Raw genomic sequence first — 16,370 nt, 5'->3', positions numbered from 1 at the left:
GAAGCTAAGGAGATTCTGCAGCCCATCTTGACAGAGTAGTGGTACTGGGAGATTTACAGCCCGGTGTTAGTATAGAAGTGTTGATGGGATTTTGATTAACAGCTTTTGGCTGTTATGATTTAGAATGGAGACAAACTATGTCCTGCCATTGCTACAAAAACACTTTTTAGTCAAACAGAACGGTTTCGGAACTGCAGACTCCACTTTGTGGTGGACGATTGTTACATATTACTTTCAACTGCCAACATAATTACCGGCATCATCTGGCATAATCTTCCCCTGAATATACCATAAAATGTAACAGTCATGAATACAATCCCGGCTCCAGAAGAGCATCACGTGACCTATCACGCGAGTATACTCAAATCACCTCATCACATTTCTGCGTACTGTCATCTTACAGCAGATTTAGAGGTGAGTTTATCTCGCACGTAGATTTCATTGTTATTAATGATATAGTGAAGGCTTTCTGTGACATATGCTTCAGGAACAAAGATAATCAAAAGCAGCGCGTACATGTTCAAACAACGGAACGCGTTTGTGATACCTGAAAACACAACAGAGTTGCATTTGAACAGAATCACTAGACTCTATTTCATCACTTTTCGTTAACAGTTTCGAGCACCTAAAATAGATATTCAGGCCATGTAGGTATAACACCATTTATTGTATACTCATGTAAATGGAGGGTAGTAAGACAGGTATACAATACGGATGACGTCGACAAAGTCGGTATTGCACCCCAGAATCGGTATTGTGGCCTTGCCGCTACGCTATGGTATTTGTTCTTATTTGAAGTAACACATTAATGCATGCAATGCATGGGATGCATGAGAAGAGGGCATAAAATAAATATAGAACGCCACACTACTGCATTTGGATGTGTTGTATTGAACGTGATGTGATGGAAGCAGAGCTCTCTCTCTCTCTCTCTCTCTCATCCCCCCTCCTTCACTCTCTCCCTCATGCCGCAGCCTCGCCTGTGTAGAGCGGCACATGCGAGAGGCCACCATCTTGACTATCAGTATTACAACCTGGAACGCTGCAATGGACGAAAAGTACTGTTGCTTCAAATCAAAATTCAAATGCTGTCATGTAAGGCTGTGGTGGCAAATCACTTGTTCATGTTAATCTCACAGAATCTGCAAGGGATGATGGTGATGCTAATGTAAAATTTGGACGCATTTTTAGGCAACAACACTTTCCGTTTTCGCTCTTGAATACATAATAACCCTCACTGAATTTCAAATCTACGAGGATAATCGACAACCAGACATTTCTCAGCCCATACAGATATACCGGGAAAGGGGGGTGACAGGCCAATTTATATTGTAATAGCATGCAGCACGCACAGACAGATTATGTCATCCCATAAAGACAGCTGTTATGTTCATAAATATCACTACTGTAAGTGAAGCCTTGTGATGAAACAGACATATTACACTGGCATGTGACACAATATAACGTTCACAATATAACTTTAACACGCTCATCCTAAAAGAGTTGTCAATGAGCATTACTTAGCATTAATGTTTGTTAAGAACATAACAGGAAGGCAAAAGGCCTAATTTCCACTTGGATACCTTTTAAATGTCGTTTTCGGTCCAATTTTATTGAAAGTATTGCGTATTTTGGTTGTTGCTGTTAAACGTTGTTGCCGTCTCAAGACATTTAACCAATCAGACGCTTGCTCTTTTCTATTGTAGTAGAAGAATGGCAGTCAATGACGTGTGAGTGAGTATGACTTTACGCATCTTTCAGCAATATTTCAGCAATGTCACGGCGGGGGACACCAGTAATGGGCTTTACATATTGCACACAATTGGGTAATTAACCCCCTGGGCCCAGTTTCACAAAACTCTCGTAAGCCAAAGATCTCGTACGTTTTCTCGTAGCCATTATGCCTCCTACACTGTAATATGAAATACGGATGCTAGGATGTCTTCGAAGATACACTTACACGAACGCCGAAGTGCGCTTTCCGCCATATTGGTAGTGTTTACAAAATCACGTTTCGAGAAGGCCGGTATTGAGACGCCTATTACATCATGCATACTTCATAGTCAGCGGCGAGAAATGCTTCTCTGAATTCCCCCCACATCTTAGAATCAAATTACAAATGGTCTTTGTCACCAATACCAACTGTGATTACACGATGCCATTTAGAAAGTGGTCAAATGCAACATATGTCATATTTGGGATTTCACTTTCTTAGTAAAGTACAAATTCTAGTACTTTTTTCCGGTTGAGTCCCATCCGGGATTCGAACCCGCACCCTCAGAGTCAGGCACCTAATCGCCAGCACACAAAGTCAGCCGCCTAGCCCGCTCAGCCACCGCGACTTCCACAAAAATGAAAGTCGGACAACTGGTAGTCTAGACTGCGTACTTTGTGTACCCCTCTGATGAGTGTAAATTGGCACGGCTCCCACGGCCGAAAGCTATGATTACACGATGCCATTTAGAAAGTGGCTCAATACGCGTAGTATATTCAGGGGAAGAGTATCGTAGCAAGGAAAAGCAAATTGAAAATAGATATGAAAGCATTCGGTAATTCATAAGAAACTGTCAAACTTTTAGTGCAGCGTGACGCCATGACTGACACAAAATCACGCAGAACGACAACGGTACTTACCGACATTTCTGGCTTCTTCCGTCAATTACAGTCTAAACGATAAGAACATATAACAATACACAGATAGTCAGAATAATTCTGATTACTTACATCTCACATTTATGTACAAAAGATCCCTGAATCAAGCGAAAAGTCCTCGCAAAATCCTGTGTACCCTTCTCAGCGAAGCCGCCATTTTGAAAGAAATCGGTCATCGGTAGTGATGTCACACGTCAACATTATTGCACATATTAGGCAATTTCTTTGAGGTGAAGGTCGGTTGAACAAGAGCAAACACTATGCGCATACCATTCCGATTGCACTTTTTAGTATTGTGATGTATATTTTGCGCATCGTTCAGATATTTTTTCATGAAATTGATTTCAGTATCTACATATATCCATGTTCAACACCATATCATGTGTGGATATAAGGCATGCGTTTTTATTCTTTGAAAGCTTTTGATTGTTTGAATAATATTTACATGGGAAATTGACTCAGTAAGTGTACTATACCACATTTTAAGCCTCTACACAAGTGTTGGAAGATCACACGTAGCCATTACTGCAACATGTGCTTTAGTTTCCGTGATGTGCAATATTCAATACGTTGGGACAAATATTGCAGTTTCATATGAACAGGATGATAAACAGCGATTTAATTCCAGGTTATAAGTAAAACGGATAATATTAATGAAAATGATTTGTACATTTTATGAAATGTAGGGGCACACATACTACTATTTAAAGGAATTGTCTTGTTCATTGTATTGGTTTGTGTCCTTTTTATAGACAAAACAATTATGAATATTAATTGACCATGCAGGTGCGAGTTTGTCAAAAACGTTTCATGATTCATTATCATTTTTTTCGATAATACAGTGAATTCAGATTCGATTAAAATATGTCTGATGGCAGAATATCTAACTCAAACAATATTTATACGAAAATTGTTAAAAATATATAAACCAGGTCATGTCTTAATTTGGACAAGCCTTACGACCATATTCTAATACTTCTTTACTGAAAAAGCGATCTCTTTGTACCTTTCATTGCATACTTATGAAGGGAACTGATTTCATAATCATGAGAAGAAAAGTCTATTTCCCAAATGAATACTCAATGAATATTCAGGTGTGGTGAAATTTTCATTTACGAAATAAATATTTCACAACACCTGAATATTTATTGAATATTCATTTAGGAAATAGACTTTTTTCCTGATGGAAATTATTTCACTTCGTAAGTATGCAATGAAAGGTACAAAGATATCGCTTTTTCAGTAGAGACATATTAGAATATGGATGTAAGGCTTGACCAAATGACTGGATGCTGGAAAATTTCCGAAAATGCTGCGCAGTGTAAAATCGGATTTGTGTTTTTGTTTACATTTCAAACAAGTGCTGTCTTTCGAGCACAGCGTTCGTTTTCATACCTAGTATCTTTCGTTTCGTTTTATCTAGACAGTTGGTATTGGTGACAAAGACCATTTGTAATTTGATTCTAAGATGTGGGGGGAATTCAATGAAGCAATTCTCGCCGCTGACTATGAAATATAAGCGACGTAATAAGCATCTCAATACCGGCCTTCTCGAAACGTGATTTTGTAAACACCATCCAATATGGCGGAAAGTGCACTAAGGCGTTCGTGTAAGTGCATTTTCGAAAACATCCCAATAGGAAAACTGGATATCAGTGATCAATAATATGCTATTTTTGAGATTCAATACTCACAGTATTTATCCGATTTTCACACTTCAATACATACAGCAAATAACGCTCTGAATCGCGATTTTCGATAAGGTCAAAAATGGCGACATTTACGATGAAGTCTATTTTGAAAAACAATTTTAAGTACTTTAGCTTGGTCTAGTGGATGTTATCAGGAAACGGGGAATGTTCCGCAGAATTCAAAACTGTGAAGTATATATATGTGCGTGGTATATTTAGAATTTTATTGGACTTCAAAGTGAGAGGTGAAGAGGGACATATACGTCCCTGTGGCATCCAGGGGGTTAAAACCAGGGTCTTCGGTGTGACGAGTGAACGCTAACCACTTCTCTGCCACATCGCCCGGACGATGATTGACATATGATAAGACGTGGATACATTTACCTAAAACATTGTATAATCTGCAAAAGCTTTAAAAGTTTACTGTTGTAGTGACGACGTATACATGGTACGAGTAGTCCATGTCGTCGCTGATATGACCTGCAGTAAGGAGTCACGTGTAGTTGTGGGATATGGCCCCGAGTCCAGAGAGGAAGCGAACGTGCTTGTTTAACTAAACGATTCTCAACCAATATGTATTACGGATTAACTTCGTTTCAATTCTTCAAACAGACCCCTTCATCAGGTGAACTAACAGTTAATGCTATGACGTCGATCCTATGATGTCATAACTGTGCTATGACGTCACTATGCATGTGACATCACCAACGCAGGGACGGGTACAGCATAAGTGAAGTTAAAACTTGATTTTTACTTATATAATGGTGATGGATTGAAAGACAGGGATAGTGAATTATACTAGACTTAAAAGTTTCGATAAATTTATACTATATTTCAAATTGAACATTGATACTAGATTTGAAAGTTATGATAAATTATATTATATTTAAATCTTGAACGTTAATACACAGTAATTGTTAATTACTTCTCAGAATGAATAAATGAGTGACTTCACGTTTCAAACGTCCATTACGAGTTCATTGATAGGTCCATTAGGAGTTAATTAATACGTCCCACGCGCTTTCAAACAATTCTTATTCAGAACCAGCTTGTCTATTTCCAGACACAACTTGAATGCCTTTTAATGCTTATTCACCGTACCGTTTGGAATTTGTTGCAGCGCCATGATTTCTGACTACTACACACAAGCTGTTGGCTCTACCTTGCAATCTCAGGAACACTACTTTGATGCAACCGTGCGTGAGATCATAGGTACTGTGGTGGAGACCTTTTTTACCCATGGCATCACGTCTGCATTAAGGCAAAATGTCACACACTTACGACAATATTTTGGGCTATATTATACATAATGGGACAAATGCACTCACTTTAGCTTCCTAATGATGCAATGAAAGTCTTATTTAAGGATTGACTGTATTTCTTTCGTTGCTACGCGGATTCATACAGTTTGCACTTTAGTATTTAGTTTCATACTTCAATGCAACGAAAGAAATACACAGTCAATCCTTATAATTAAATTCAGCAACAAATACTATACCCTTTCAACAATATTTTCTTTGAACATAATCAAATTTATCGAAACAGATGTCTTTGTTACCACCGATTAACATTTTCGGTGTAAGAATTCGGTAATGCCGTGACATGACTCAGGTGGCTCATTTACATAAAATGACACGCCTACCAAACCATTAGTCAATCAGCATTGCGCACCCCAAACACCTGTCAATCAACCAAGCTAACATCGGTCGGCGAATCAGAGTGGAACAACTCAACGTGACGCGTCCCGGTATCGGCGAAGTTTCAAGTTCAAACGTTTGAATTACTACCTGCGAACTGAAAGAGACAGTTTGAAAAGTGAGAATTGGAAATGAAGCCCGATGATATGAAGTTAATGGAACTGAGATTGTAGTATTTGCGCAACTAGAAAGAGGGTGTGATGTGACTGGGATTGCGATGCCATGAACTGATGTTCCAACGTGCGCATGCTCTTGTCGAGGCGTTGCAACGTTATTATCGTTCACGGATAATTTTGATTTGTTTGTTTATGTTAACCACAATGTATCACTTCAATGTTTACCCAAAGTTCATTAAGGTACCCGGGTACAAGGGCATTCCCTCGCTGTGTAAAGGTATTCCCCGACATTCCTCAGGTCCGAAAGTAGTCCGGTTCGGTGGGCGTGGCTTATTTTTTTCAGATTCATTGGGAAATGAACTCAAAAGAAATGTTGCCAGTTAACCAATCAGATTGCCAGAATTTTAATGAACACAATAAAAATTTAATTATTATCTCTTACAACTTGCATAAAATCGATAATTGAAACTTCGAGGCGAAGAGATTTCAAATTGAGAACACTTGCCATTTATGGAATATAAACTATTGCTCCGTACATCAAGAACTGTCGCACGCGGTGTTGTTGTCGTTTGCCGAACTGGTTTCAGTCAAGTTGTGCGCACGATATTCGTGAACAGCGCTCCAAGGGACATAACTCTATGTTGTGCTAGAACATCAATGTTCAGCCGATGGAGGGCGAGAGAGTCGATTTAATGTAACGTTGCATTGATTCATTCGAACTGTTTCATTGCATGCTGTAATCTAAATATATAATTTGTTTTAGTAAACAACATGGTAACTTCCCTGAGGGCTGATAGTTTTTATTATTGGAGGAAATGCATTATTTACTATTTAGAGAAGTGTGGTGTGATATAATGCCTTAAAAGAAAGACAGCCACTCCGATATCTTGATGGACCAGCGGAATAAGTTCTCATGTAATCCACACAGTTAAGATCAAAACTGATGCCTCCATTTGTAATCCTTAACACTCATGAATATGGAGACATAGTTTATGCTGTCAGCAACCTCCCTGCTCGGATGTGTAACAGAATGAATCTACCTGAAAATGGAAATATGGCTTTTTTCGGGTGCTACGTCAAATCTTGTACAATTTGGAAGACGTCAATTCTTGTACACTTTGAAGTTAGAGCGTTAGATCTTGTACAAGTTCACATATGTTAAATCTTGTATATTTTGGCAGATGGTAATTTTTGTACATTTTGACATATGTTAAACCGTGTATATTTTCACAGACGCTAAATCTTGCACATTTAGACATATGATGATGAAGTGTTGTTGTTTCTGATCTGTATAGATAATCTAGTACTCCCAGAAGGAGTTACCTTTACTGTTGGAGACTATGGATGCCGTGACGGTTTCTCAACCCAGGAGATATTTGGTTATGTCATAGGTAAGATCCACTATGGATGCCGTGACGGTTTCTCAACCCAGGAGATATTTGGTTATTTGGATCTTTGGTCAAAATTGGTTTCCACATAGATGATAGCGTTGAACCACCCTGCATAATAATCTGTATGTTTTACATATCTCACTGTCCTTCTTATGAATTAACGGGATCGGGTGGCCAGGCTCGCTCCTTTGGTTAACATCTGTCATCGGTTCCCAGTTGCGCAGATCGATTACTCGTGTTGTTGATCACTGGGTCGTCTGGTTCAGATTCGATTATTTACAAACCACCGCCATATAGCTAGAATATTGCTGAGTGCGGGGTAAAACTAAACTCACCCACTCACTCCTTATAAGAACCCTGGTGAATAATGTATTTACGCCAGAACATAACACACCTTTATCGTGTCATAAGTAATTTCATTTATATCATCTTCAATCCTAGTTTGCCATTTTGCCGATGGAAAACTATTGTTGAAACCTGGCCATAACGTTTTAAATTTACCTGTATTTGAAGACTCCTTGAAAGAACGACACGGAGAACAGGTGCCCGTTCATATAATCTACGAAGATCTGGCCAGCAACGACTTCAATGCATTGATTCGGACAGTAGGCGGTAAGCGTTTTGACTGTTTAATGAGGGCAGTTTGGTAGTATATATAAAGGCAAAAGCAACAGTTTTATCAACAATAAACATATTTACTCTAGTCATTGCGTATTGTGACTGTGACTTTATACACAAAGTGTACTGCGTTAAGACAGGGACAAACAACTGTTCACTCTTCCTTCTTGAAGGTAACGGCATGGTGTCTGCAGATCACCCAAAGGTCTACATGGCCATCTGTCCCACCAGCTTCTATGAGCAGTGTGTCCCTGACAACACCTTCCACCTGTTGGCCAGTTTCTGGTCAGTTCACTGTCTTTCCAGGTAAGCACGGTGTCAATGACGTTCTTTGGTCCATTGTGTGTCCATCAGTTCACTACCTGTCCAGGTAAGCACTCAGTAGTGTGCGGAACGTGAATGACGTCACTGTTGTCCATTTGGTAATATGAATCCATGGGCCATGTTATGGACAGATGTACACTACATTCAAACCTGTAGAGTTTTGAGTATATTGATAAAGATTTTGCAGTGTTGCTGGGGACACAACACGTTTGTATTGCAGCTCTGTGTCATACAACGACTCCTTGTTTTCTTTCCCCGATGCCTCGCGTGATGAAATCGATGTTGTGCAGGCGCAGGCCCGTAAGGAATGGCAACGCTTCCTCCTGATCAGAGCCAAGGAATTAAAACCAGGTACAGTATATCCGTGGTTACTGGAGAAATGTCGTTGAATCATCAATCTTCATGATTCTAACACCGACAATGTTTATATTAATATTCCAACAGTTTGCCTTTGTATTCGAGATATTACTCAGTACATACTATGAAAGCGCCGTGTTGTATATATACACTTCAAAAAGTAGGGAACCAGAACTCTGAAGTCTGGTGGAAAGAGAACTCATTGAGTAAGGTAACAATGACATGCTTCTTGTGTATGCAGCATCATTTCACACAATGCATGGGAAGCACGTGCACAACGTGGGGGCCTCCTACACGTGCATGGGGTGTCATTATGAATCTTGACGTTTTTCAGGCAGGTCGATAAATCGCTGTAGATCATTTGTTCCGATAATTTTCTTGCATCTGAGCATGGTCAAGGTTTTCATGGTCAAATCACACACTACTGACTGAAAATTGTAAACCTGAAATTTTCATGTCGTACTCCGGTCACCTGACAAGGGGGATAACTGGACAGCTTTGCTTTGAATGCGCCCTAAAACCTTACCTACCTACCTACCTTGCTTTGAATGAAATCCGACCCGTGAAGGTCCCGGGGTAGAATAGGCCTTCAGCAACCCATGCTTGCCATAAAAGGCGACTCAGCTTGTCGTAAGAGGCGACTAACGGGATCGGGTGGTCAGGCTCGCTGACTTGGTTGACACATGTCATCGGTTTCCAATTGCGCAGATCGATGCTCATGTTGTTGATCACTGGATTGCCTGGTCCAGACCTGATTATTTACAGACCGCCGCCATATAGCTGTAATATTGCTGAGTGCGGCGTAAAACTAAACTCACTCACTCACTTGAATGAAATCCATGTGGTGATGCATTCTCAAAACATCCATTATCATTGTCTCAACATTGATTCAATCCCATATGCCTCCTAATTTCGACAATCGTACATTGAAAGTACAGTTCCCTTACTTTTTCGAAGAGTAAAGTATTACTTTGATCGTAGGCGGATGCATGATGATGATACTACCTGCTGAAGTCTCTGGAAGACGATATGGTCAGAGCAGAGTTCATTTACAAAATCTCTGGATTGCCATGACGAAAGTATGGAGATTGCTCCGTGATTTGCGTGTAATCACTAAGGTATTTGCTGAAACGATTCCACACTCAACAAACATTTGCAGCTGTATAAAAACAGGAAAAACTGTAAATGACAGAAACGTGGTAACTCATGGTATTATTTCTCCTTGAAAATATGGGCCTGCCTTTAGAATACAGCACCAAAATCTTCAAAAACACGCCATAACGCTCTTTTACGTAATTGTAGGTGATTAGAGTTAGGATTTGTTGGGGTTAGGTTAGGTTAGGCCAACCAAACCTTAACGCCCGCACGAGACGTTTTGGTGATGTATTCTCAAGGTCCTCCAAAACATGTAAGGATGTAGGTCTTATAACATCGCAGTGTTATTACAGTTCATCCCTGTTTCATCATACACTGATGACTGCTGCAACAATTATTGTTTTATTTTCATTGTAAGGAAATTCGTTCTTTCGAAGCTATACATGATGTTGTTTTTCGTTGCTGCTTTGGTCGTGACGTTTGTAACTTGTGCATAAAGACACAGAACACAGTAGCAAAACTTACAATTTAACCAAATCTACTGAACGTTAATATTTCCAGAATTTGGTATTTGTCTACACTGCCTTTGGAGCAATTGTTTTCCATTTACTTGAATTTTTGAAAATGATGATTTTCGCTGTGTCATTTCATTCATGTATATACTGTCAAGTACGTATATCGGCGATATTACTGATCACTACATAGCAGACATTGCTGTTGTTCCTGGACTTACAGAGCGAGTACAAAGCAGCGAACTTCTCCTCGTACTACAGAAGTGAGGAGGAACTGAGAGCACCATTCTCTGACGCCGCCTCTCAGGTGGTCCAGGCAGGCCTCCGTATCAAGTCCCTGGAGATATGCCATCAGGAGCCCAACAGCATGAAATGCGGTATACGTTCGCCAGTAAAGGAGATGGGGGCTATCTCCTGTAGATCAATATAACTTAAAGTGATATTATCTATTGCACTTTCCTGACACCGAGATCCAATATTTGCGTTATAAATATTGCCGACTTACTGCCTTACAAGTTTTAGATGAGCCACGACCTGACAAATAACCCCAATTTGCATATATGGCAACGCCCTCCAGAACTTTCATTTGAAAGAGGGAAACAAGTTGTCGTTTAAATATTGAAAAGGTCAATTTCCTCGACCGAATCGTGTCGTGATGGTGTTTTGCTGAACTAAATCACTCTAGGAGACTCGTGTTAAATAATAGCGGTATTGATTTCACACCACCATCAGCATGTATTCCATTCCAAACTACCTGGAGCAACCAAGTGTATTCGTCCAGATTACTTTCCCCACCTGCTTCTCACAAACGCGTTCACTGGTTCATCTGATACTTGTCAAGGAGTTATGATTGGTTTTCAGTGCTTTTGTCCAATATGTCACATGCGTTTAGCATGTACATCTTTTGGATAGTATGGTTTTCTAACACTATGAAGAGAGTCAGAGCCATTAACTAAATAAGACAATCAGTATAGTTTGTAACTTTAAATCTCTGCTAAAACCCCATCTGTTCACTACTGTTCTGTAAAAGCTATATTCCTTCCCCAATATTTTCAGAGCGCCACTGAGCATTTCTGCGGTGGACATTAGTCTCGTTATAAACACATAATTAGCATTATCATATCATTATCAAGAGTCATTACTTCTTGTTCATGAAGTTATACTGGCATACTATGGTGGATACACCTATACTTATCATAATTACTTAGTGGAAGAAGTTAAACGAGAAACTGTATTGTGACAATGACGATAAAAATGCAAAGCCCTTTAATATGTTTGTCTGCCTTTCAATTGTAGCATCCTTACTACTGTTTCCAGGTGTGATGGCGGATAGAGAGACGTCAGCTGGAAGGTTTGTTTGGACTATCCGATCCTGGACAGAACGTATCTTCTTGCAGGCTTTGTCCAACAGATCCCGTGCGTCCAGACTGGACGTGGTCAACTCCTTCTATGACAGACTGCTGGAGCACATACTACAACAGGACTTGTCAGACTGTGGCTGGAATAACATCATAGCCTACCTCGTCATCGTCAAGCTTAGAGCAGAGGAAGCTACCGTGCCTGAATACCAGGAAGTTAATAAGCAACATTGCGCGTAGAGAATGCTATACTCTAACGTTAGAGGCGAAGAGCAGATGGAGAAATTGTCAGTGTAGTGCCATAGACTCATTTGCGACTTTTATTTTGTCGTGGCTCCATGTTTAATGTGAAAAAGCTGGCTCAAACAGAGCCCCCAGGGGTACACCACAGTCAAAAAGGACAACAGTTGAAAATCTTTAATGAAGACTGTTTGTGATTTGTACCAGACATGCTGCTTTTAAGCAGCAGTTGTGTGACTCCAACTTATAAGGAGCACTATGAAAGGTATTGGGCAGACGTTGGCAGTGTCGACAACAACCACCCGTGAAGTCAAGATTCAACTCTCGTATTAGATCAACATAACTGTGGTGTTGACTGTTTGAGTTAATCTTTGAATGTGATCCCCAGCCTAAACTGAAGTTAAATGGTTGTATATTAGAATCCAGGGGGTTCTCTCTGCAAGCAGATATCATCATACCACTACATTATTCCCTTGATACAGCAACTCTCAAAGCAAATGTGACATGTATTTATCTATGGATTTATTCATGTATGTTTAATCAAACTATTACAATTTCCCATGATACAGCAGCCCTTAAATAACAAACCTAATACTTATGTATATGTTCTATTATGTTTATGAATATATTTGTGCACGTACGTTGAATAATGTATATAAAATTTAACCATATGTAAATACTGTGCACAACTGGCGAGTACCGTGTGTCAGCTGTACAATGAAATAACTGAATGCAGAGTCTTTTGTTGTTGATGAGGCATGGCATCGCGTTCAAGATTTGTTTGCGCGTACATACCTGTGCGGTGTTAGGAATCCTGCCTTTTTCTTCTTATTGCGAGCCAAACACTGTATGCTGATTCCGAACTGACCAGATTTTGGTTTAACATTGTTTTATGTGTGCCTCTTTAAAGCCGTTGTCACATCTTGCTAACACGTACGTTTGTGCGGCGACCGTAGTGGGTGATCGTAGCAGACCTGTAGTTTGACCTTAGTTAAACGTAGCTGTTTAAGCGTGGTGCACCTAGTTATTGCAGAACTTCCCTTGATTTGGCCGTGGTCAGATCCAGAGGTTATCAACATTTTCAAAATATCTCTACGTGAGCTTGAATGCCAAGACCCTAGTTTGAACGTGGTTGATCCTCGTTCTCCCCAGTGGACCGTATTTGACACTACCGCACCGACCGTAGTACACCGTGGTAACATGGCACCATGATCAAACTACGGTACACGACGTTAACCACTCCACCCCCTAACACAACAACGCTCATGACCGTAAGGCATGACCGCACCTAAAACGTCTTTCTACACGCCGCCACGGGATCGAACCTGCCACCCTCTCCCAGGTAGGAGTTATGTCCTCTTGACTACGGATGTCTACTGCATAATGATCGTCCATATCGTGCTGTTTGCTCACTTGTTCACGCAGTTTTTAAATATATGATAGCAGTCTGTTTATAAACGACTCTAAATCACACAATCCAGTGGTTGACATAATGAACATTGGGATACAATGACATTTGTCAACCACGCCAGCGAACCTGACCACCAGAACCCGTTAGATCAGTTCTAAGTCGAATCTTCATGGGTAAACGTGAAGCCTCACTTAAACTAAGTCTAGCAGGCTCTCATTGATATTGCGGGAATAATACGGCAACGGGATTGCTTCATGCTACTTGTCCACTTTCTATGGGGAATGTTTGCCAGATCAAAACTATTAGGACACTGTTGATAACACGTAAATTTATCTGACGCATTTCAGCGTATCCTGGTTGCGTAGATCGATGCCCATATATATATATATGTGTGTGTGTGTGTGTGTGTGTGTGTGTGTGTGTGTGTGTGTGTGTGTAGTACCCATTTACGATAATATCAAATAAAATTAACAGTAAAGATTATTTAGAAAACGGATGAATAAATCTAACATCATATAATATAAGCAAATACAGAACCGACGTGCGTGTTCACGTCGCCTTTACCCTGGTTGAATGAGCGAGTACTTTACGCCGCTTTTAGCAATATACCATATGCATCAGTATCACGGTGTTGAACACCGAAAATGAGCTTCATAACTTATACCCAAGTAGGAAATCGAACCCGGGCCTTCAGCATGGAGCGAGAACGCTTCAACCTCTATTCTACCCCACCCCCCGTACCGTGGTCGACGCAGGATTGTATACATTATCCCGCTGAATGTGGCAGTACAAGCGATACTCGACACAAATATCAGGTTGATAAAAATGATATTGATAAAAATAGCATTCATTTTACCCTTGTAGAATTTTCAAAAGTATCTGCATGAAAGAAAGGATGCAGTAATGATCCCACCCATGACTATCACTGTCACACTCTGTATATATTGGGGGAATTCTCTGCAATGTAAATAGCTACATCCATTTGAAAATATGAAAGCTCTTATGGGGATATGGGGATTGTATAAGTATTGTTGGTATTTTGACAAATGAATTGTATTATATAGCGGTAAGTGGGCTACTGAGAAGTTGTATGTTTACCACTTGCACACAAGTCTACTACTCGTCGACAATCTCCCCAAATCTTACCCCAACATTAAACCTGAAATCTTTGGTGGGGTAGATATAAATGCTCATAAGAAAATACATTTAACCCTATATGATTGTTAGGGTAGATTTATGGCTAAGTGATTTTTTATGCAAACTGATAAAGATTTTGTACGTTTGTCATAGTGTTTGAAGTTGAATGTATTCCCGTATGTGAACTTAGAAAAAGTTAATAGGCTTGTCATGGTGTTGCAGGTTTAAGTTACTTCCTTATGTAAAACTAGAAAGAATAAATTTACGTTCAGTCAAAGAGCAGGATAGTCTCTTGTTCCATGGGAATCTGTAATCTGTTGAGGCGGTCGTACAATCGCCATTATCGTCCCGTGTGTGTCCTCGCGCTCTTCCGTCACCAACACTGTAGCGCAATGTACACGTCATGCTTCTCAGCATGGATGTGGTGTTACGTCTGCATCTCAATATAAACATTGTGACACAATGTACACGTGATGCTTGTCAGGACATATCTGTTGTTACCGTCTACATTCTCAATATAAACACTGTGACATAACGTACACGTCATGCAAGTCAGCATATATCTGTGTTCCCATCTACATGTCAGCACATACACTGTGACACAATGTACAAGCCCTGCAAGTCAGGATATATCTGGTGTTACGTCTACACGTCAATGTAAACATTGTGCCACGATGTACACGTCATGCAAGTCAGCACATATATGTTGCTACCGTGTATATCTCAATATAAACACTGTAACACAATGTCCACGTCTTGGAAGTCAGTATATACCTGTTGTTACCGTCTACATTCTCAATATAAACACTGTGGCATAACATACACGTCTTGCAAGTGACTATATATCTGGTTGTAGCGGCCACAAAATTTCTGAGTCCCGTGCTGGGATTCGAACGACGGACCCTCTGATCCTAAGTCGGACGCCTTGTCCACATGACCAAAGAGGTTAACCCCGTCAGCAAGCTGACAAGGTAAGGATGTCATCTGTGGGATGACTACACGCCCTGCTACATGGTGTTACCGCCTACATCTCAATATAAACACTATGACACGATGTACACGTCATGCAAGTCAGCATATATCTGGTGTTCCCATCTGTATGTCAACACATACACTGTGACACGATGTACAAACCCTGCAAGTCAACATATATCTGGTGTTCTCGTCTATATGACAACATATACACTAACACAATGTACATGCCCTGCAAGTCAACATATATCTGGTGTTCTCGTCTACATGACAACATATACACTGTGACACAAAGTACACGTCAAACTTGTCAGTCTTTTATTGGTGTTACCAGTTGTATGTCACTACAGGGTTTTGACACAATGTTCGCGTCCCGCATGCCAGACATGATTGGTGCAGCCATGTACATGCCACAATACACTGTTATACTGTTATGCTGTGAAGGTTGTAATAATGTGTTTTCATGTATTATCACCTGCGACATTTAGTGTTTACATCGACAAAAAATATACTGTTTGGCTAACAACACATTGTATTGCTTAATCGCCCAGTGGTATTCTGAAATCAAAATCGATATACATGTACAATGTATATTACGTGTGGTGAAAAACTACTGGTGAAAACCTGAGCAATTCAGGAGGAGTTGATAAGTAAACGAGTGAAGAAAAAGAGATGCATCTTATATGATATTGGTGGCCTGTTATCTTGGGTGTCCCAGTCGTTTTTGAATTGTAGAATGCCCCACAGTAACATGGGAAATATCATGAAACAGTCCTGTTGCCATCGCACTCTCGCAAAG

The 16,370-nt window shown here is 40.2% G+C and overlaps 1 protein-coding gene across 4 annotated transcripts; it reads left to right on the top strand.

Moving 5' to 3' along the window:
• Window positions 1–341: 341 nt before the first annotated feature.
• On the top strand, window positions 342–14,876 carry LOC137282426 (uncharacterized). Of its 4 annotated transcripts, XM_067814173.1 has the most exons (11): window positions 389–414; window positions 1,707–1,734; window positions 4,956–5,073; window positions 5,464–5,555; window positions 7,452–7,547; window positions 8,061–8,159; window positions 8,339–8,471; window positions 8,710–8,840; window positions 9,828–9,964; window positions 10,677–10,830; window positions 11,771–12,786. In XM_067814173.1, the coding sequence occupies exons 3-11, from the start codon at window positions 5,033–5,035 to the stop codon at window positions 12,049–12,051; spliced, it is 1,164 nt and encodes a 387-aa protein (XP_067670274.1). In that variant the 5' UTR covers window positions 389–414; window positions 1,707–1,734; window positions 4,956–5,032; the 3' UTR covers window positions 12,052–12,786. The 4 variants fall into 4 exon arrangements, with proteins under 4 accessions (XP_067670277.1, XP_067670276.1, XP_067670275.1 ...); XM_067814175.1 differs by lacking the exon at window positions 4,956–5,073 and having other exon boundaries at window positions 356–414; window positions 11,771–14,876; XM_067814174.1 differs by lacking the exon at window positions 4,956–5,073 and having other exon boundaries at window positions 387–414; window positions 1,707–1,730; window positions 11,771–12,788.
• Window positions 14,877–16,370: the final 1,494 nt, after the last annotated feature.

The sequence above is a fragment of the Haliotis asinina genome, chromosome 4 (assembly GCF_037392515.1).
Source record: "Haliotis asinina isolate JCU_RB_2024 chromosome 4, JCU_Hal_asi_v2, whole genome shotgun sequence".
NCBI lineage: Eukaryota > Metazoa > Mollusca > Gastropoda > Lepetellida > Haliotidae > Haliotis > Haliotis asinina.
The sequence above is the reverse complement of the archived record's forward strand: the minus strand, read 5'-3'. Positions and strand labels throughout refer to the sequence as shown.

Bases quoted from the DNA above. Each gene is read 5' to 3' on its own strand.
- LOC137282426 (XM_067814173.1), top strand. From the start codon at position 5,033: ATGCATGTGACATCACCAACGCAGGGACGGGTACAGCATAA. The intron at 5,074-5,463 runs GTGAAGTTAAAA...AATTTGTTGCAG, and splicing joins CAGGGACGGGTACAGCATAA to CGCCATGATTTCTGACTACT. The intron at 8,472-8,709 runs GTAAGCACGGTG...TTTGTATTGCAG, and splicing joins TCAGTTCACTGTCTTTCCAG to CTCTGTGTCATACAACGACT.